Source organism: Cherax quadricarinatus, chromosome 15 (genome assembly GCF_038502225.1).
Source record: "Cherax quadricarinatus isolate ZL_2023a chromosome 15, ASM3850222v1, whole genome shotgun sequence".
Classification (NCBI taxonomy): domain Eukaryota; kingdom Metazoa; phylum Arthropoda; class Malacostraca; order Decapoda; family Parastacidae; genus Cherax; species Cherax quadricarinatus.
This window is the reverse complement of record NC_091306.1, coordinates 22,839,278-22,862,894: the sequence shown is the minus strand read 5'-3', so window position 1 is coordinate 22,862,894 and position 23,617 is coordinate 22,839,278. Positions and strand designations below refer to the sequence as shown.

The window sequence follows — 23,617 nt, the reverse complement described above, 5'->3', positions numbered from 1 at the left end:
CTCTTATATGGGTGTGAAGCATGGGTGATGAATGTTGCAGCGAGGAGAAGGCTGGAGGCAGTGGAGATGTCATGTCTGAGGGCAATGTGTGGTGTGAATATAATGCAGAGAATTCGTAGTTTGGAAGTTAGGAGGAGGTGCGGGATTACCAAAACTGTTGTCCAGAGGGCTGAGGAGGGGTTGTTGAGGTGGTTCGGACATGTGGAGAGAATGGAGCGAAACAGAATAACTTCAAGAGTGTATCAGTCTGTAGTGGAAGGAAGGCGGGGTAGGGGTCGGCCTAGGAAAGGTTGGAGGGAGGGGGTAAAGGAGGTTTTGTGTGCGAGGGGCTTGGACTTCCAGCAGGCATGCGTGAGCGTGTTTGATAGGAGTGAATGGAGACAAATGGTTTTTAATACTTGACGTGCTGTTGGAGTGTGAGCAAAGTAACATTTATGAAGGGGTTCAGGGAAACCGGCAGGCCGGACTTGAGTCCTGGAGATGGGAAGTACAGTGCCTGCACTCTGAAGGAGGGGTGTTAATGTTGCAGTTTAAAAACTGTAGTGTAAAGCACCCTTCTGGCAAGACAGTGATGGAGTGAATGATGGTGAAAGTTTTTCTTTTTCGGGCCACCCTGCCTTGGTGGGAATCGGCCAGTGTGATAATAAAAAAATAAATAACTTTTAGTAACCCCACACCTCCTCCTAATTTCCACAATACAAATTCTCTGCATAATATATTTGCACCACACACTGCCCTTAACCCGTAAATGGTCCAAGCAGATCTACATTCATATGCGTAGTGCTCCAAAAGTAGATCTACGTTTTTTTTACATATTTTCAAATATATAAAAAAAAAAAGTAGATCAAAGTTTTTTACACGTTTTCAAATGTAAAAAAAAAAAAATCTACTTTTTTTTACATACAGTACTTTCAAATGTTGAAAAAACGTATATATACGTTTGGACCGTTTACGGGTTAAACATGACTTCTCTACTGCCTCCAGGCTTCTTCTTGCTACTCTGTAATTCTACACTAATTCAGCCTCCTTCTCGCTGCAGCATTTACAACTCATGCTTCACACCCATATAAGTGTTGGTACCACTATACAGTGGACCCCCGCTTAACGATCACCTCCCAATGCGACCAATTATGTAAGTGTATTTACGTAAGTGCGTTTGTACGTGTATGTTTGGGGGTCTGAAATGGACTAATCTACTTCACAATATTCCTTATGGGAACAAATTCGGTCAGTACTAGCACCTGAACATACTTCTGGAATGAAAAAATATCGTTAACCGGGGGTCCACTGTACAGTGGAACCTCTACTTACGAGTTTAACCCGTAAACAGTCCAAACGTATACAGTGGACCCCCGCATACCGTACGCATTGCATACCATACAATCCGCATACCGGACGCTTTGATCGCTAAAATTTTGCCTCGCATACCGCCCAAAAACCCACTCACCGCCCTTCGTCCGAGACGCGTCCAATGTGCGGCCTGAGCCAGCCTCATATGTTCCGCCGGTGGCATTGTTTACCAGCCAGCCTCCGCGGTAACATCCAAGCATACAATCGGAATATTTCGTATTATTACAGTGTTTTCGGTGCTTTATCTGGAAAATAAGTGACCATGGGCCCCAAGAAAGCTTCTAGTTCCAACCCTACAGCAATAAGGGTGAGAATTCCAATAGAGATGAAGAAAGAGATCATTGATAAGTATGAAAGTGGAGTGCGTGTCGCTGACCTGGTCAGGTTGTACAAGAAACCCAAATCAACCATCTCTACTATTGTGGGCAACAGAAAGGCAATCAAGGAAGCTGTTCTTGCCAAAGGTTTAACTGTGTTTTCGAAACAGAGATCGCAAGTGATGGAAGATGTTGAGAGACTCTTATTGGTGTGGATAAATGAAAAACAGCTAGCAGGAGATAGAGTTTCTCAAGCGATCATAAGCGAAAAGGCTAGGAAGTTGCATGAGGATTTAATTAAAAAAATGCCTGCAACTAGTGATGATGTGAGTGAATTTAAGGCCAGCAAAGGTTGGTTTGAGAGATTTAAGAAGCGTAGTGGCATACATAGTGTGATAAGGCATGGTGAGGCTGCCAGTTCGAACCACAAAGCAGCTGAAAAATATGTGCAGGAATTCAAGGAGTACATAGACAGTGAAGGACTGAAACCTGAACAAGTGTTTAATTGTGATGAAACAGGCCTGTTTTGGAAGAAAATGCCAAGCAGGACCTACATTACTCAGGAGGAAAAGGCACTCCCAGGACATAAGCCTATGAAAGACAGGCTTACTCTGTTGATGTGTTCCAATGCTACTGGTGATTGCAAAGTGAAGCCTTTATTAGTGTATCACTCTGAAACTCCCAGAGCGTTCAGGCAAAAGAATGTCCTCAAGGAGAATTTGTGTGTGCTGTGGAGGGCAAACAGTAAGGCATGGGTCACTAGGGACTTTTTCTATGACTGGTTACACCATGCATTTGCCCCAATGTGAAAGATTACCTAACTGAAAAGAAATTAGAACTTAAGTGCCTCCTGGTGTTAGACAATGCCCCTGGTCATCCTACAGACGTGGCAGAGCGACTTTATGGGGACATGAAATTCATTAAGGTGAAGTTTTTGCCTCCTAATACCACTCCTCTCCTGCAGCCCATGGACCAGCAGGTTATTGCAAACTTCAAAAAACTGTACACAAAAGCTCTGTTTGAAAGGTGCTTTGTAGTGACCTCAGAAACTCAACTGACTCTAAGAGACTTTTGGAGAGATCACTTTAATATCCTCAATTGTATAAACCTTATAGGTAAGGCTTGGGAGGGAGTGACTAAGAAGACCTTGAACTCTGCTTGGAAGAAACTGTGGCCAGAATGTGTAGACAAAAGGGATTTTGAAGGGTTTGAGGCTAACCCTGAGAGGATTATGCCAGTTGAGGAATCCATTGTGGCATTGGGAAAGTCCTTAGGGTTGGAGGTTAGTGGGGATGATGTGGAAGAGTTGGTGGAGGAGGACAATGAAGAACTAACCACTGATGAGCTGATAGATCAACTTCAACAGCAAGAGGCCAGACCTGAGGAAACTGGTTCGAAGGAGGGGAGAGAGAAATTGAAGAAATTGCCTAATACAAAGATTAAGGAAATCTGTGCAAAGTGGCTTGAAGTGCAAACCTTCATGGATGAAAATCACCCTCACACAGCTATTGCAAGCCGTGCTGGTGACTATTACACTGACAATGTTGTGAAACACTTTAGGGAAGTCATAAAGGAACGAGAGGTACAGGCCACTATGGACAGATATGTTGTGCGAAAGAAGTCCAGTGACTCTGAAGCTGGTCCTAGTGGCATTAAAAGAAGAAAGGAAGTAACCCCAGAAAAGGACTCGACACCTCAAGTCTTAATGGAAGGGGATTCCCCTTCTAAATACTAACACTCTCTCTCCCCTCCTCCCATCCCATCAATCATCACCAGATCTTCAATAAAAGTAAGTGTCATGTAATTGTGCATGCCTTTTTCAGTTTGTGTGTATTAAAATTAACATTTCATGTGGTAAAAATTTTTTTTTTCATACTTTTGGGTGTCTTGCACGGATTAATTTGATTTCCATTATTTCTTATGGGGAAAATTCATTCGCATACCGAACATTTCGCATAACAGCCAGCCCTCTTGCACGGATTAAGGTCGCTATGCGGGGGTCCACTATATATACGTTTTTACCGCTAGTGCCCCAAATGTATATATACGTTTTGTGTCATACATTTAACATTGCTGTGATAAGCCTGAGTCACTTAGACATGAGAGAATGGGTGTGAGCACTCACTGTGTGCCATATTAAAATAATTGGGGATGCCTGGGTACAATATGCTCTTTTCTCCTATTAAAAAACAACAATGTTTTTTTTCTCAAAAAAGTTGGGGTAGTACGGTAGTGAACGTATATATACGTTTGGACCGTTTACGGGTTAATCCATTCCATGACCTTGCTCACATCTGGATTTGCTCATTTGCAGAGTCAATTTTCCTCATTTAAATTAACTGAAATGGAATTAATTAATTCCAGTGAAATTCCATGCATGAGAAAATGCTTCAATAATTTCCCTAATATCAACTCTACGGCTTATTTAACTATCATAATTCATGTAATAAGACATAAAAAACAATATTAACAACATAAAAACACTAGAATGAATAAAATACGTATGTGGCTAGTGGAGGTCACAGCGGCCGTTGTTGCTGTTGGGGTTTATAGGGCCACCACAGAGACCATTCCTACTCTTGATTACATGTGTAGAAAACCTAGGATAACCCAAAAAAGTCAGAGTGACTTATAAGTGCTACACTTAATTGTTACATTCTTAATGCTACACTTAATTGCTACACTCTTAATGCTACACCTTGCCACTGCTGCTTCACGTTGTCTGCCACTGCTACCTCATGATGTCTGCCACTGCTACTTCATGATGTCTGTCACTGCTGCTTCATGTTGTCTGCCACTGCTACCTCATGATGTCTGCTCCCACTTTCTAAATGCATCACCCACCTTTTTTTTCCTTCATCAATTCTTCGGTTTACCTCGTCCTTCATAAATCCATCCGCTGACATGTCTACTTCCAAATATCTAAACACATTCACTTCTTCCAAACTCCCTCCCTCCAATGTGATATCCAAGTTTTCTTTACCTAACTCATTTGATACCTTCATCACCTTACTCTTATCTTTGTTTACTTTAAACTTTCTTCCTTTACACACCCTATGATAACACTTTATATTAAAACAATTTACCTGGTTTATTGTGACTCTTCTTATTGCTTCTTCAAGTATTGGTGGAGGTACATTCTCTATTGACTCCTTTTCTAACACATACTCTGCCAGCTTGTTGTCAAGATCAGCTAGCTGGTCTGTCAGTTCACATCTTGCCAAGAAGGATGGGTCCCACAAACTGTCATCACCATCTTTATTCAAAGTATGAACCTCATACTTGCTGCCATAGTCTCTGCACATGTTGACACATGTTTATGATTTATAAATTTGAAACACGTGTCTAATATGTATCTTAATATGCATATGTATCTTAAGATACATATGCAACACTTGGTCATTTTTATTATTCAAATGTATCACCTATGCAGTTGGTTTCTTCAGTCAAATACAGAGGCAAGTACAGTAGGGCTCCTCTTTACGGCATTTCACTTTACGGCGTTCCGCTAATACGGTCATTTCAAATTATGACCAAAACTCTCTATACGGCTCCCCCCACCTGACTTTCTAATACGGTCACCGTGCCCCACCTGGTTTGTTTACATTCTCCGTACGATCCGTAAGCACAAAGTCCCTCCATTATCTCTGGAAACTCCAAAATTTCAAGTGTTTTTAAAAGTTATTTCATATTTTATATATACTCTGATAATTATACTTATGTATACCTGTACCTAAAGAAATTTACATACTGTGCAGGCATGCAGGTACACATTAAAATCGGTAAGAGTGTCTTATATCTCGAGACGTCATATTAGTAATGATGATAATAATCACCAAGTCTCATTAAATATCGTATACAGTGGTCCCTCGCTTTTCGTAGCTCTCGGCAATCGTAAATTTCGGCAATCATAGGGATATTTTCGTATAAACATGGGCTCGCTTTTCATAGGTTGACCCGCGAGTCGTAGTTCGTCCGGGATGCATACCCACGGCGTGAGCCGTGGCGGCAGCCAGTCTGGCATTGTTTACCAGTGAGCGAAGGTCCCCTCACGTGCTCCAGCAAAATACGTATTTCATAATATTCCATTTATTTTAGTGCTTGCAAGTACTAAATAAGCTACCATGTCTCCAAAGAAAGCTCCTAGTGTCAAGCCTGTGCTAAAGAAGGTGAGAAATACGATTGAATTTAAGAAAACCATCACTGAACAATATGAAAGTAGTACAAGTGTGGCCGAACTGGCCAGGATGTATAAGAAACCCTACACAACCTTATGTTCCATAGTGGCCAAGAAAAAGGAAATCAACGACGCTGTTGTTGCAAAGGGGGTAACTACGCTGACAAAAATGAGATCACCAGTACTCGAAGAGGTTGAGAAGTTATTATTGGTGTGGATAAATGAGAAACAATTAGCAGGAGATACTCTTATGGCTTCGATTATTTGTGAAAAGGCTAGGCAGTTGCATGACGATTTGGTAAAGAAATTGCCTGCAACTAGTGATGTGAGTGAATTTAAGGCCAGCAAAGGCTGGTTTGAGAGATTTAAGAACCGTACTGGCATACACAGTGTGGTAAGGCATGGTGAGGCTGCCAGTTCGGACCACAAGGCGGCTGAAAAATATGTGCATGAATTCAAGGAGTGCATAGAGGCTGAAGAACTGAAACCTGAACAAGTGTTCAATTGTGACGAAACAGGCCTCTTTTGGAAGAAAATGCCAAAGAGGACCTTCATTAAACAGGAGGAAAAGGCAATGCCAGGACACAAGCCTATGAAAGACAGGCTGATGCTAATGTTCTGTCCTAATGCTAGTGGGGATTTCAAAGTGAAGACATTACTAGTGTACCATTCTGAAAATCCCAGAGTGTTCAGGAAAAACAATGTTATGAAGAGTAAATTGTGTGTGTTTTGGAAATCTAATAGTAAGGCATGGGTCACGAGGGAAATTTTCGTCGAGTGGTTCAACGAAGTGTTTGGCCCTAGTGTGAAGGAGTATCTCCTGGAAAAGAAATTGGATCTCAAGTGCCTGCTAGTAATGGACAATGCACCTGCTCATCCTCCAAACTTGGATGACCTAATTTTCAAGGAGTTTGGGTTCATCACAGTAAAGTTCTTGCCCCCGAATACCGCTCCTCTCCTCCAGCCCATGGACCAGCAGGTCATTGCAAACTTTAAAAAACTCTACACAAAAGCAATGTTTCACAGGTGCTTGACTGTGACCACAGATGCTTGACTGTGACCACAGACACTCACTTGACCCTAAGGGAATTTTGGAGAGGACACTTCAGAATCCTCCATTGCATAACCCTTATAGGTATGGCTTGGGAGGGAGTGACTACCAGGACTTTGAACTCTGCCTGGAGAAAATTGTGGCCAGATTGTGTCGACAAGAGGAATTTTGAAGGGTTTGGGACTGACCCTGATGAGCCTATGTCTGTTGTAAAATCAATTGTGGCACTGGGGAGTTCCATGGGGTTGGATGTGAGTTTGGAGGATGTGGAAGAATTGGTGGAAGACCACAACGAAGAGCTCACCACTGAGGAGCTGCAAGAGCTTCAGCAGGAAGAGCAACAGATCACAGCTCAGAATCTTACTGCAGAGGAGGAGGAAGAGAGATGGAAGAAGGTGCCTTCTTCAGAAATTAAAGAGATTTTTACTATGTGGGGTAAGATGGAAAGCTTTATGGAGAAACATCACCCTAACAAGGTTGTTGCAAGCCATGTTGGCAACATGTACAGTGACAAAGTCTTGGGCCATTTTAGGGAAGTGTTAAAGAGACGCCAGAAACAGAGCTCTCTCCACAGTTATTTTGTGAGACAGGACTCCAGTGACTCTCAAGGTGGTCCTAGTGGCATTAAGAAAAAGAGAAGAGAAGCAACCCCAGAAAAGCAATTGGTACCTGAGGTGTTGCTGGAAGGGGATTCCCCTTCCAAACTATAAACAATCCACTCTCTCTTCTCCTCCTCCAGTCTCCCATACACTAAGAAGAATCTCCAATAAAGGTAAGTGTTATGCTGTTAATGTTTCATTCATCATTTCCCATTGTATTGTTTATGTACTACATGTATAATTCATGTAAAAATTTTTTTTGTTTTAATACTTCTGGGTGTCAGGAACGAATTAATTGTATTTACATTATTTCTTATGGGGAAAATTGATTCGCAAATCGTAAATTTCATTTACAGTAGCTCCTCCAGGAACGAATTAATTACGAAAAACGAGGGACCACTGTATTACATTAATATACATTTCATTAATCCATCTATGATATATTTTCAAAAATATATATTAAACACGATGCATAACATACAAAGATGATAAATACACCCCACAGTAGAATAAATATGAGATGTTGTAGCAGACGACTTGTACAAGTGACACCACATTAGAACTGATAATAATAATAATACCTAGGTAGTAGGTTGGTAGACAGCAACCACCCAGTGCCGGATCAGCCAGGCTGTGGCTCGTACGTTGGACTGCGTGCGGCCAGCAGTAACAGCCTAGTTGATCAGGCCCTGATCCATCGGGAGGCCTGGTCATGGACCGGGCCGCGGGGGAGTTGATCCCCGGAATAACCTCCAGGTAACCTCCAGGTAACCCAGGGAGGTACTACCGTCCTGCCAAGTGAGTGTAAAACGAAAGCCTGTAATTGTTTTACAGGATGGTAGGATTGCTGGTGTCCTTTTTTCTGTCTCATAAACATGCAAGATTTCAGGTACGTCTTGCTACTTCTACTTACACTTAAATCACACTACACATACATGTACAAGCATATATATACACACCCCTCTGGGTTTTCTGTTATTTTCTTTCTAGTTCTTGTTTATTTCCTCTTATCTCCATGGGGAAATGGAACAGAATTCTTCCTCCGTAAGCCATGTGTGTTGTAAGAGGTGACTAAAATGCCGGGAGCAAGGGGCTAGTAACCTCTTCTCCTGTATAAATTACTAAATCTGAAAAGAGAAACTTTTGCTTTTCTTTTTGGGCCACCCTGCCTCAGTGGGATATGGCCGGTTTGTTGAAAAAAAAATAATAATAATAATCACCGAGTCTCAGTAAATGTCGTATATTACGTTAATATACACATTTTCATTAATTCATCCATGATATTTTTTTCAAAATTATATAATAAACACGATACATAACATATAAAGATGATAAATACACCCCACAATAGAATAAATAAACATTATTATGAGATGTGGTAGCCAGACTTTTATGAGTGACAGCAAGAATAACATTTTCTCTAGTCTAACATCAGAGAAAATGTGTTACTGGGGGTAACTGTAGAAAATTATTCCTTTCGTATGTAAGTTTATTCAGGTATACACAAATACAGTTACATTGATTATCATACATAACAGCATATGTGTAGAGAACCTAGGATAACCCAAAAAAGTCAGACAGAGTAACTTATTTCCATTGCCTTCACTCAGAGCGTCATTTCTTCTAAAAATGGTGTTACATGAGAATGGGAGTGTTCTTCTTTATTTATTCTACCGTATCAATGTTTACCTGGAGTTTACCTGGAGAGAGTTCCGGTCAACGCCCCCGCGGCCCGGTCTGTGACCAGGCCTCCTGGTGGATCAGAGCCTGATCAACCAGGCTGTTGCTGCTGGCTGCACGCAAACCAACGTACGAGCCATAGCCCGGCTGATCAGGAACTGACTTTAGGTGCTTGTCCAGTGCCAGCTTGAAGACTGCCAGGGGTCTGTTGGTAGAGACAACTTGTGCACAATGTAACTTGTACACAAACCAGACGTGTACATGTTGTTTACAGAACTTGCGTTCACCTGGTTTGTTTACATAACGCTGCGCCTGTCCTCTCTCATGTGCTCATTCTCTCTCTCATTTATTCATTTTATGTCGTTTACTCACCCCTGACTACAAATATTTTAAGGCAAGTAATGAGTGAACTGTATATGCATTTTATTGCTCTGGGATGCTTAAATATCATAGAATAGTATGTGTGGGTGGAATGGCTTGGTATGGTAGCCCCGCTGACTACCATACATACCACACTTGATTTCTTACAATAAATACTACTTATCTCACCCCACATTAACACTACAAATATTTTAAGGTAAGTAATGAGTGAACTGTATATTCATTTTATCGCTCTGGAATGCTTAAATGTAATAGAATGTTATGTGTTGGTGGGGTGGCCTGGTATGGTAGCCTGGCTGGCTACCATACATACCACACTTGATTTCTTACAATAAATACTACTTGTCTCGCCCTAGATTACGACTACAAATATTTTAAGGTAAGTAATGAGTGCACTATGTGTTTTACTTTTTTATTGTTTTCTGATGCCTAGTTCTATTGCTAACTTAATATATGTTAGTGTAAATTTGTTATCTAGCATTTGTATGCATTTATAAGGGGAAAAGAGGGTGTTCCACTTTACGGTGATTTCCGCTTTACAGCGGTAGCCTGAAACTTAACCTGCCGTATAAGCGGGGCCCTACTTTATAATACAAAGACGTAATTTTGAGGTGCTTTGTCTCTCAGCCTTGATAGAAAGTGTTCACTACCTTGGCCTTGATTGAAGTGATCATATTTTAGAGACTAAGGGACTGATTATATTCAATCGAGGGTAAAGGACTGAACACCTTTCAAAGCCGAGAGGCTGAACATAACAAAATTACCTAACCATTTCTTTCACTGTCTACAGTATTATAGTTGTCTTTGCATTTGCCTGAAGAAACCTGCTACACAGGCAAAACATTACAACAATAAACATGCCCAAGTGTTGTACATGTGTTTTATTAATTCAACCTGTTGGTATTGTATATTATTAATATAATGATAATATCTAAAGTGTTTCATGAAAACCTTCCTGAGATATAAACATTTATACCCATTTATTAATACAAAGTTAAGGGAAGAATCATCTCTGACCTACTCTGCTGACTCCATATCATCTTGCACATATGCACAAGGTCAACCAATCCAGTAAATTCTTTTCCTTGACCCACTGGATATTGTAAAACTAATGGAGTGGCATGAAGCTTTTCTTTTATTGATTCTCGACACATATGAAGACTAGCTGCTGGTTTGTCCATTTTGTTGAGGTAACACAGCCGTGGCACCTGGTAATGATCAGCCTGACGCCACACAGTAAGGGACTGCGCCTCTACACCTGATGAGAGAGATAATTACTTTGGAACTATTATATATGAAAGAAATTAAATGAACACATTATAACCAAAACTTGGTATTATTTCTGTTTTACTGTACATATTTAGAAAGAGCCTCGTAGTTATGTGACAGTCTCTATATTTAATCATTTGTCAGAGAGTGGAATCCTGTGGCTTGTGAAGGTCCACCCATCCTGCCTAACAGGATTTTCAAGGTAGTCTTAAAGTTTAAGCATCTCTCTGTTTTGACACCTCCAGTGTATAGTGTTGCAAAGGATTATTAATTTTTTGGAGAAGTATTTCCAGTTGTCTGTTCTACAGCATGGTTGGCAAACTCAAGTTGTTGCAGCTTTTGAGTGTATTACAATAGTTGATGATTGTGTTTACAAATACTCTATCTAAAAAACTTTATTATAAAGAAATGATTGGTTCAATTATTATCATGTGAAAAAAAAAAGCTTTAATAGCAACTACAAAAGAGCAATATCTTAATATACAGCGGACCCCCAGTTTTCATCCTTAATCCGTTCCAGAAGGTCAGTTGAAATCCGAAATGGACGAAAACTGAAGTAATATTTCCTATAAGAAATAATGTAAATCCAATTAATCCGTTCCAGACACCCAAAAATATTTACAAAAAATAAATTAAGTTAGGCATTAAAAAACACAATAAAGGGTACAATACATACACAGTGCTATCATTACTTACCTTAAAATATTTGTAATCTTAATGAAGGGCAAGAGGTGAGTAGTAGTATTTATTTGTAGGAAGTCAGTGTAGGTAGCCGGTAGGTGTAGCCCGGCTACCTACACTGCAACCCAGAGCCATATTACCATCAACACACCATGTTCACTGAGTTTAATCGTTTCTAACTACCTATAGATGCCATCGTAAACAAAGGGAGAAGTAATGAATAATTCATGCCAAAAATTGTAAACAAAAACATTATGTATTGAGGGCAGTGACTGGGCCAACACAGATTCATACACGTTTTCTCTAATTCTGGGCCAGAGAAAACAATGTTTTCCCTCCACCAACTACCATCCCTCCATAGCATATAAACATTGCATGTTTATATGCTACATAACGTGTTTCTTGTATAATTTTGAAGAAAATATCATTGATGGATTAATGAAAATATCTATATTAATGTACAACAAGACATTTAATGTGCCCAAAAATGCACTTCATCTATTATATACTGTAAAAAATAAAGAGCTCCCCTAAAAGAAATAATTTTCATTTACTATTACTAAGCTGATTGCCTAATCACATCATCTTTACTTTGCTGCTGCTTCTGCTATCTCTCTATACATAGTCATTTCTGTATTTGAGTAAAGAAGCTTACTGTGTAGGCCAAACATTTCAGAATAAAGACACCTAACTGTTGCACATGTGTCTTATTCATCTACTTTTTTCTTTTTCAACACACTGGTCATATCCCAACAAGAAAGGGTGACCCAAAAAGAAAACTTAAAGTATTTCTTTTTAACCCTTTCACTGTCGGTCCTGTAATATAATAATATCTTTATTTACTACAAGTACATGTACATGGTATACAGGCCTAGCTGATGTCAATGACATACGTACTACTATATAGAAAGTCCCCTTGTTATGCAGAGCATTTTGGGCAAATTAGGTCCTTGTCCCAGGATGCAATTCACACAAGTTGGCTAACTCCTAGGTACCCATTTTAATGATGGGTGAACATAGACAACCGGTGTAAAGAAACATACCCAATGTTTCTACCCATGCTGGGAATCGAATGCAGACCCTCACCGTGTGAAGTGAGAGCTTTAGCGATGAGGCCAGAGGTCGCCGTATCAGGCTTGCAAGCCAGTATCGGTCCTGTAATATGACGCCAAAATTCTAGTGCCTTCGTATCTGATGGGAGAAAGCTGGTAGGCCTACATGTCAGAGAATGGGTCTGTGTGCTCAGTGTGTACAGTATAAAAAAAATCCTGCAGTACACAGTGCATAATGAGGAAAAAAAACTCCGACAGTATTTTTGGTTTAAAACACAGTCTTTGTGGTGTATTTTCATATGGTATTTATGATTGTATTCTCGTTTTCTTGGCTTCAATTGATAGAATGAAAGACATATTACAGAAACAGTGATGATTTTGACTGGTTTTCGGACTAAAAGTACCTCGAAATTGAGCTCAAACTAACAAAAATGTTTAACTTTTGTCGATATTCAAGAGTAAACAAATCACGCCACACGTCCAATACATGTCAACTGGTGGGTCTAATATGCTTTCACAAATGCGCTGATATTATTTATACCATTTTTACAATAATGCAGTAGTCTGCATTATTGCAAAAAACTTCTATTTTTTGTGTGAATAAAAATTCACAGATGACTGTGAAACAAAAACCTGTAACTGTTTTGCATGATGGTAGGATTGCTGGTTTCTTTTTCTGTCTCATAAACACGCTAGATAACAGGGATATCTTGCTACTCCTACTTACACTTTGGTCACACTTCACAGACATGCACATGCATATATATATACATACATCTAGGTTTTTCTCCTTTTTCTAAATAGCTCTTGTTCTTCTTTATTTCTTCTATTGTCCATGGGGAAGTGGAAAAGAATCTTTCCTCCGTAAGCCATGCGTGTCGTATGAGGCGACTAAAATGCCGGGAGCAATGGGCTAGTAACCCCTTCTCCTGTAGACATTTACTAAAAAAGAGAAGAAGAAAAACTTTATAAAACTGGGATGCTTAAATGTGCGTGGATGTAGTGCGGATGACAAGAAACAGATGATTGCTGATGTTATGAATGAAAAGAAGTTGGATGTCCTGGCCCTAAGCGAAACAAAGCTGAAGGGGGTAGGAGAGTTTCAGTGGGGGGAAATAAATGGGATTAAATCTGGAGTATCTGAGAGAGTTAGAGCAAAGGAAGGGGTAGCAGTAATGTTAAATGATCAGTTATGGAAGGAGAAAAGAGAATATGAATGTGTAAATTCAAGAATTATGTGGATTAAAGTGAAGGTTGGATGCGAGAAGTGGGTCATAATAAGCATGTATGCACCTGGAGAAGAGAGGAATGCAGAGGAGAGAGAGAGATTTTGGGAGATGTTAAGTGAATGTATAGGAACCTTTGAACCAAGTGAGAGTAATTGTGGTAGGGGACCTGAATGCTAAAGTAGGAGAAACTTTTAGAGAGGGTGTGGTAGGTAAGTTTGGGGTGCCAGGTGTAAATGATAATGGGAGCCCTTTGATTGAACTTTGTATAGAAAGGGGTTTAGTTATAGGTAATACATATTTTAAGAAAAAGAGGATAAATAAGTATACAAGATATGATGTAGGGCGAAATGACGGTAGTTTGTTGGATTATGTATTGGTAGATAAAAGACTGTTGAGTAGACTTCAGGATGTACATGTTTATAGAGGGGCCACAGATATATCAGATCACTTTCTAGTTGTAGCTACACTGAGAGTAAAAGGTAGATGGGATACAAGGAGAATAGAAGCATCAGGGAAGAGAGAGGTGAAGGTTTATAAACTAAAAGAGGAGGCAGTTAGGGTAAGATATAAACAGCTATTGGAGGATAGATGGGCTAATGAGAGCATAGGCAATGGGGTCGAAGAGGTATGGGGTAGGTTTAAAAATGTAGTGTTAGAGTGTTCAGCAGAAGTTTGTGGTTACAGGAAAGTGGGTGCAGGAGGGAAGAGGAGCGATTGGTGGAATGATGATGTAAAGAGAGTAGTAAGGGAGAAAAAGTTAGCATATGAGAAGTTTTTACAAAGTAGAAGTGATGCAAGGAGGGAAGAGTATATGGAGAAAAAGAGAGAGGTTAAGAGAGTGGTGAAGCAATGTAAAAAGAGAGCAAATGAGAGAGTGGGTGAGATGTTATCAACAAATTTTGTTGAAAATAAGAAAAAGTTTTGGAGTGAGATTAACAAGTTAAGAAAGCCTAGAGAACAAATGGATTTGTCAGTTAAAAATAGGAGAGGAGAGTTATTAAATGGAGAGTTAGAGGTATTGGGAAGATGGAGGGAATATTTTGAGGAATTGTTAAATGTTGATGAAGATAGGGAAGCTGTGATTACGTGTATAGGGCAAGGAGGAATAACATCTTGTAGGAGTGAGGAAGAGCCAGTTGTGAGTGTGGGGGAAGTTTGTGAGGCAGTAGGTAAAATGAAAGGGGGTAAGGCAGCCGGGATTGATGGGATAAAGATAGAAATGTTAAAAGCAGGTGGGGATATAGTTTTGGAGTGGTTGGTGCAATTATTTAATAAATGTATGGAAGAGGGTAAGGTACCTAGGGATTGGCAGAGAGCATGCATAGTTCCTTTGTATAAAGGCAAAGGGGATAAAAGAGAGTGCAAAAATTATAGGGGGATAAGTCTATTGAGTATACCTGGTAAAGTGTATGGTAGAGTTATAATTGAAAGAATTAAGAATAAGACGGAGAATAGGATAGCAGATGAACAAGGAGGCTTTAGGAAAGGTAGGGGATGTGTGGACCAGGTGTTTACAGTGAAACATATAAGTGAACAGTATTTAGATAAGGCTAAAGAGGTCTTTGTGGCATTTATGGATTTGGAAAAGGCATATGACAGGGTGGATAGGGGTGCAATGTGGCAGATGTTGCAAGTGTATGGTGTAGGAGGTAGGTTACTGAAAGCAGTGAAGAGTTTTTACGAGGATAGTGAGGCTCAAGTTAGAGTATGTAGGAAAGAGGGAAATTTTTTCCCAGTAAAAGTAGGCCTTAGACAAGGATGTGTGATGTCACCGTGGTTGTTTAATATATTTATAGATGGGGTTGTAAGAGAAGTAAATGCGAGGGTCTTGGCAAGAGGCGTGGAGTTAAAAGATAAAGAATCACACACAAAGTGGGAGGTGTCACAGCTGCTCTTTGCTGATGACACTGCTCTTGGGAGATTCTGAAGAGAAGTTGCAGAGATTGGTGGATGAATTTGGTAGGGTGTGCAAAAGAAGAAAATTAAAGGTGAATACAGGAAAGAGTAAGGTTATGAGGATAACAAAAAGATTAGGTGATGAAAGATTGGATATCAGATTGGAGGGAGAGAGTATGGAGGAGGTGAACGTATTCGGATATTTGGGAGTGGACGTGTCAGCGGATGGGTCTATGAAAGATGAGGTGAATCATAGAATTGATGAGGGAAAAAGAGTGAGTGGTGCACTTAGGAGTCTGTGGAGACAAAGAACTTTGTCCTTGGAGGCAAAGAGGGGAATGTATGAGAGTATAGTTTTACCAACGCTCTTATATGGGTGTGAAGCGTGGGTGATGAATGTTGCAGCGAGGAGAAGGCTGGAGGCAGTGGAGATGTCATGTCTGAGGGCAATGTGTGGTGTGAATATAATGCAGAGAATTCGTAGTTTGAAGTTAGGAGGAGGTGCGGGATTACCAAAACTGTTGTCCAGAGGGCTGAGGAAGGGTTGTTGAGGTGGTTCGGACATGTAGAGAGAATGGAGCGAAACAGAATGACTTCAAGAGTGTATCAGTCTGTAGTGGAAGGAAGGCGGGGTAGGGGTCGGCCTAGGAAAGGTTGGAGGGAGGGGATAAAGGAGGTTTTGTGTGCGAGGGGCTTGGACTTCCAGCAGGCATGCATGAGCGTGTTTGATAGGAGTGAATGGAGACAAATGGTTTTTAATACTTGACGTGCTGTTGGAGTGTGAGCAAAGTAACATTTATGAAGGGATTCAGGGAAACCGGCAGGCCGGACTTGAGTCCTGGAGATGGGAAGTACAGTGCCTGCACTCTGAAGGAGGGGTGTTAATGCTGCAGTTTAAGAACTGGAGTGTAAAGCACCCTTCTGGCAAGACAGTGATGGAGTGAATGATGGTGAAAGTTTTTCTTTTTCGGGCCACCCTGCCTTGGTGGGAATCGGCCAGTGTGATAATTATAATAATAATAAAAAAATTCAAAATGGAAAGCAAGCGTAATATAAGAGGGGCCTGGAGATGTGACTAATGAACAGAGAAAATGTTATTTTAGTGCTAGGAATGTCTGCATTGTTTATTCCGGCCCCTATTTTGAAACTGGCCTTACTAGAATTGTGTATGAAATTGGCCAAATTACCAATTTCTCATCGCTTTATTGGGTAACTGAACTCAGTAAATGAGTGGTTTATTGTACTTAATCGACAGAACAAATGGAGTTTTAGTGAAACGGCTATGAGTTTGGTCGACTGGAACTGTGGAATTGGTTGAAAACAGAGCTCAAATTGGGCAAAATTGGCGATGCATAAATATCGCGAAGACCACTAACTTCGCGAGAGCGTAATTCTGTAAGTTTTCCATCAAATTTCATACTTTTGTTGTCATTACAATCGGGAAAAGATTCTCTATCATTTCATAAGAAAAAATAATTGTTTTTTAATTCTTCGACACTGAGAGCAAGTTTGTGAGCAGGGGTCTCGACAGTGAAAGGGTTAAAGTTAGTAATTTATACAGAAGAAGGGGTCACTAGCCCCTTGCTCCCAGCATTTCAGTCACCTCTTACGACATGCATGGCTTACGGTGGAAGAATTCTTTTCCACTTTCCCATGGAGAACTCAGGCCTGGTCACAGACTGGGCCGTGGGGGGCACTGATCCCCAAAACCATCTCCAGATACACTTGTTTGTATCATATATTATTTTTATAATAAGACATGTTCATTACACATAGGTAGTAGGTTGGTAAACAGCAACCGCCCAGGGAGGTACTACCATCCTGCCAAGTGAGTGTAAAACAAAAGCCTGTAATTGTTTTACATGATGGTAGGATTGCTGGTGTCTTTTGTCCGTCTCATAAACATGCAAGATTTCAGGTACGTCTTGCTACTTCTACTTAGGTCGCATTACACATACATGTACAAGCATATATATACACACCCCTCTGGGTTTTCTTCTATTTTCTTTCTGGTTCTTGTTCTTTTTTATTTCCTCTTATCTCCATGGGTAAGTGGAACAGAATTCTTCCTCCGTAAGGCATGCATGTTGTAAGAGACGACTAAAATACCGGGAGCAAGGGGCTAGTAACCTCTTCTCCTGTACAAATTACTAAATTTAAAAAGAGAACCTTTCGTTTTTCTTTTTGGGCCACCCTGCCTCGGTGGGATACGGCCGGTGTGTTGAAAGAAAGATGTTCATTACACTACCCATAAAATAGCATATGCATATGAAAAAAAGGCCTTCCTTGATCCTCCTCCTCCTCACAGCAAACAGTAGTCTAAAGGAGATGATATTAAAGTGGATGCAACCTCAATAATGATCAGTATACATACCTGCTGAGGCATCAAAGATGGCAACGGCCCCATCTAAAACCCTGAGTGAGCGTTCGACCTCCATGGTAAAATCCACATGGCCAGGAGTATCCACCAGGTTAACTCGATGCTCATGCCATGAAAATGTAATTGCCGCTGACGTGATGGTAATGCCTGAAAGCACATAAGTATTTCAGCATTAGTATTAATGACATTACAAAATATAATTCTAAACCATAATGGGATTATCCTCTGTTTATGTATATTTATTGTTTATTTGATCTTGCAAAAGATGAATGCTTGCACGTGCATAATCACATGTGTGAGATTACTTGATGCATAGTTAAATGTACGCCTTGACACCCTGAAAAAGAAACAACTCTATACAATGCAAGAATTATACATGCCAGATAGAGAACATCCTATGCAAGTTGTAAATACCACGGATTATATCATTAATACTCCTCCTCACAGGACTCAAAGAATGACTCTCCCACAGAGGGTCCGTCGTTTTATCCAAAAAGATGATTACCATCAACCCACGATATTGAGCAACCTCCCTGATGAAGAAGATTGGGTAACACCAGAACCCTTCTATGTTTACTAAGAAAATCATCGCCCCCAATTAGGGAGACATCTTATATAACAATCTACTGTAAAAATTATGTTATAATTACTATGGCGGGACGCCACCTGTAAAAAGCCATTGTCAAGTAATTCTTTTTAAACTGGCCAGGAAATTATTGCCTTCATTGTCGATTAAATATCCGTTGTGCAATCGCAAAAAAAAAAAAAAAATTGCAATTGCACCTTATATATTTACTACCAATTCAGAGTCATGTACTTATATATCTGTTATATCTATGTGACTCTGATGGGTTAGTATTATACTCCTTCAAGAATATCTTATCTCACATATACTTTTTAAATTACATCAAAGTGGTTGGGCCACTTAACTTTTATATCCTACCTCTCTCCCCCCTCCCACCCTTTTCCAATATTTCTATTCTTACCCATCCTTCTTCCTTACCCATCTTACCAAAGCTCTGGTCATAAGAAGAAGAAGGGGGTAAAGCAGCTGGAACTGGCGGGATCATGACAGAAATGTTAAAAGCAGGGGGGATATAGTGTTGGAGTGGTTGGTACTTTTGTTTAATAAATGTATGAAAGAGAGGAAGGTACCTAGGGATTGGCAGAGAGCATGTATAGTCCCTTTATATAAAGGGAAGGGGGACAAAAGAGATTGTAAAAATTATAGAGGAAGAAGTTTACTGAGTATACCAGGAAAAGTGTACAGTAGGGTTATTACTGAAAGAATTAGAGGTAAGAGAGAATGTAGGACTGCGGATGAGCAAGGAGGTTTTAGAGGGGGTAGGGGATGTGTAGATCAAGTGTTTACATTGAAGCATATATGTGAACAGTATTTAGATAAAGGTAGAGAAGTTTTTATTGCATTTATAGATTTAGAAAAGGCATATGATAGAGTGGATAGGGGAGCAATGTGACAGATGTTACAAGTATATGGAATAGGTGGTAAGTTACTAAATGCTGTAAAGAGTTTTTATGAGGATAGTGAGGCTCAGGTTAGGGTGTGTAGAAGAGAGGGAGACTACTTTCCAGTAAAAGTAGGTCTTAGACAGGGATGTGTAATGTTACCATGGTCGTTTAATATATTTATAGATGGGGTTGTAAAAGAAGTAAATGCTAGGGTGTTCGGGAGAGGGGTGGGATTAAATTATGGGGAATCAAATACAAAATGGGAATTGACACAGTTACCTTTTGCTGATGATACTGTGCTTATGGGAGATTCTAAAGAAAAATTTCAAAGGTTAGTGGATGAGTTTGGGTGTGTGTGTGTAAAGGTAGAAAGTTGAAAGTGAACACAGAAAAGAGTAAGGTGATGAGGGTATCAAATGATTTAGATAAAGAAAAATTGGATATCAAATTGGGGAGGAGGAGTATGGAAGAAGTGAATGTTTTAAGATACAGTGGACCCCCGGTTAACGATATTTTTTCATTCCAGAATTATGTTCAGGTGCCAGTACTGACCGAATTTGTTCCCATAAGGAATATTGTGAAGTAGATTAGTCCATTTCAGACCTCCAAACATACACGTACAAACGCACTTACATAAATACACTTACATAATTGGTCGCATTGGGAGGTGATCGTTAAGCGGGGGTCCACTGTATTTGGGAGTTGACGTGTCAGCGGATGGATTTATGAAGGATGAGGTTATTCATAGAACTGATGAAGGAAAAAAGGCGGGAGGCACGTTGAGGTATATGTGGAGACAAAAAAAGCATTATCCATGGAGGCAAAGAAGGGAATGTATGAAAGTATAGTAGTACCAACACTCTTATATGGGTGTGAAGCTTGGGTTGTAAATGCTGCAGCGAGGAGGCAGTTGGAGGCAGTGGAGATGTCCTGTCTAAGGGCAATGGTTGATGTGAATATTATGCAGAAAATTCGGAGTGTGGAAATTAGGAGGTGTGTCGTTAATAAAAGTATTAGTCAGAGGGCTGAAGAGGGGTTGTTAAGGTGGTTTGGTCTTTTAGAGAGAATGGATCAAGGAAGAATGACATGGAAAGCGTATAAATCTGTAGGGGAAGGAAGGCGGGATAGGGGTTGTCCTCAAAAAGGTTGGAGGGAGGGGGTAAAGGAGGTTTTGTGGGCGAGGGGCTTGGACTTCCAGCAAGCGTGCGTGAGCGTGTTAGATAGGAGTGAATGGAGATGAATGGTATTTGGGACCTGACGAGTTGTTGGAGTGTGAGCAGGGTAATATTTAGTGAAGGGATTCAGGGAAACCGGTTATTTTATATAGCCGGACTTGAGTCCTGGAAATGGGAATTACAATGCCTGCACTTTAAAGGAGGGGTTTGGGATATTGGCAGTTTGGAGGGATATGCTGTGTATCTTTATATGTATATGCTTCTGAGCTGTTGCATTCTGAGCACCTGTGCAAAAACAGTGATTATGTGTGAGTGAGGTGAAAGTGTTGAATGATGATGAAAATATTTTCTTTTTGGGGATTTTCTTTCTTTTTTTTTTTTGAGGTCACCCTGCCTGGGTGGGAGACGGCCGACTTATTAAAAACATATATACATACATATACATATATACATATATATCTTTCTTCTTTCAACACACCGGCAGTATCCCACCGAGGCGGGGTGTCCCAAAAGGAAAAAATGAAAGCTCCTTTTACGTTTAGTAATATATACAGGAGAAGACTTGTGGCTTAGCGCTTCTTTTTTGATTATAATAATAATACAGGAGAAGAGGTTACTAGCCCCTTGCCCTCGGCATTTTAGTTGCCTCTTACAACACACATGGCTTACGGAGGAAGAATTCTGTTCCACTTCCCCATGGAGATAAGAGGAAATAAACAAGAACAAGAACTAGAAAGAAAATAGCAGAAAACCCAGAGGGGTGTGTATACATATGTGTATACATATATGTGTAGTGTGACCTAAGTGTAAGTAAAAGTAGCAAGACGTACCTGAAATCTTGCATGTTAATGAGACAGAAAAAAAAGGACACCAGCAATCCTACCATCATGTAAAACAATTACAGGCTTTCGTTTTACACTCACTTGGCAGGACGGTAGTACCTCCCTGGGCGGTTGCTGTCTACCAACCTACTACCTAGAGGGAGGGAGGTAGGTAGGTGTGTGTAGGTGTGTGTAGGTGTGTGTGTGTAGGTGTGTGTGTGTGTAGGTGTGTGTGTGTGTAGGTGTGTGTAGGTGTGTGTGTGTGTAGGTGTGTGTAGGTGTGTGTGTGTACTCACCTAGTTGTACTCACCTAGTTGAGGTTGCGGGGGTCGAGTCCGAGCTCCTGGCCCCGCCTCTTCACTGATCGCTACTAGGTCACTCTCCCTGAGCCGTGAGCTTTATCATACCTCTGCTTAAAGCTATGTATGGATCCTGCCTCCACTACATCGCTTCCCAAACTATTCCACTTACTGACTACTCTGTGGCTGAAGAAATACTTCCTAACATCCCTGTGATTCATCTGTGTCTTCAGCTTCCAACTGTGTCCCCTTGTTACTGTGTCCAATCTCTGGAACATCCTGTCTTTGTCCACCTTGTCAATTCCTCTCAGTATTTTGTATGTCGTTATCATGTCCCCCCTATCTCTCCTGTCCTCCAGTGTCGTCAGGTTGATTTCCCTTAACCTCTCCTCGTAGGACATACCTCTTAGCTCTGGGACTAGTCTTGTTGCAAACCTTTGCACTTTCTCTAGTTTCTTTACGTGCTTGGCTAGGTGTGGGTTCCAAACTGGTGCCACATACTCCAATATGGGCCTAACGTATACGGTGTACAGGGTCCTGAACGATTCCTTATTAAGATGTCGGAATGCTGTTCTGAGGTTTGCTAGGCGCCCATATGCTGCAGCAGTTATTTGGTTGATGTGCGCTTCAGGAGATGTGCCTGGTGTTATACTCACCCCAAGATCTTTTTCCTTGAGTGAGGTTTGTAGTCTCTGACCCCCTAGACTGTACTCCGTCTGCAGCCTTCTTTGCCCTTCCCCAATCTTCATGACTTTGCACTTGGTGGGATTGAACTCCAGGAGCCAATTGCTGGACCAGGTCTGCAGCCTGTCCAGATCCCTTTGTAGTTCTGCCTGGTCTTCGATCGAGTGTATTCTTCTCATCAACTTCACGTCATCTGCAAACAGGGACACCTCAGAGTCTATTCCTTCCGTCATGTCGTTCACAAATACCAGAAACAGCACTGGTCCTAGGACTGACCCCTGCGGGACCCTGCTGGTCACAGGTGCCCACTCTGACACCTCGCCACGTACCATGACTCGCTGCTGTCTTCCTGACAAGTATTCCCTGATCCATTGTAGTGCCTTCCCTGTTATCCCTGCTTGGTCCTCCAGTTTTTGCACCAATCTCTTGTGTGGAACTGTGTCAAACGCCTTCTTGCAGTCCAAGAAAATGCAATCCACCCACCCCTCTCTCTCTTGTCTTACTGCTGTCACCATGTCATAGAACTCCAGTAGGTTTGTGACACAGGATTTCCCGTCCCTGAAACCATGCTGGCTGCTGTTGATGAGATCATTCCTTTCTAGGTGTTCCACCACTCTTCTCCTGATAATCTTCTCCATGATTTTGCATACTATACATGTCAGTGACACTGGTCTGTAGTTTAATGCTTCATGTCTGTCTCCTTTTTTAAAGATTGGGACTACATTTGCTGTCTTCCATGCCTCAGGCAATCTCCCTGTTTCGATAGATGTATTGAATATTGTTGTTAGGGGTACACATAGCGCCTCTGCTCCCTCTCTCAATACCCATGGGGAGATGTTATCTGGCCCCATTGCCTTTGAGGTATCTAGCTCACTCAGAAGCCTCTTCACTTCTTCCTCGGTTGTGTGCACTGTGTCCAGCACTTGGTGGTGTGCCCCACCTCTCCGTCTTTCTGGAGTCCCTTCTGTCTCCTCTGTGAACACTTCTTTGAATCTCTTATTGAGTTCTTCACATACTTCACGGTCATTTCCTGTTGTCTCTCCTCCTTCCTTCCTTAGCCTGATTACCTGGTCCTTGACTGTTGTTTTCCTCCTGATGTGGCTGTA

General features: G+C 40.9%; 1 protein-coding gene across 4 annotated transcripts in view; it reads right to left on the bottom strand.

Moving 5' to 3' along the window:
- mRRF2 (mitochondrial ribosome recycling factor 2) overlaps positions 1-23,617 on the bottom strand; it is a 103,695-nt gene that overhangs the window by 42,221 nt on the left and 37,857 nt on the right. For all 4 annotated transcript variants that reach the window (XM_070085213.1, XM_070085214.1, XM_070085215.1 and 1 more), the window contains 3 exons: positions 18,057-18,209; positions 10,573-10,813; positions 4,754-4,964 (listed from right to left, as the gene is read on the bottom strand). In XM_070085213.1, the coding sequence (XP_069941314.1) occupies positions 4,754-4,964; positions 10,573-10,813; positions 18,057-18,209 (605 nt within the window). The remainder of the gene's footprint in view (positions 1-4,753; positions 4,965-10,572; positions 10,814-18,056; positions 18,210-23,617) is intronic.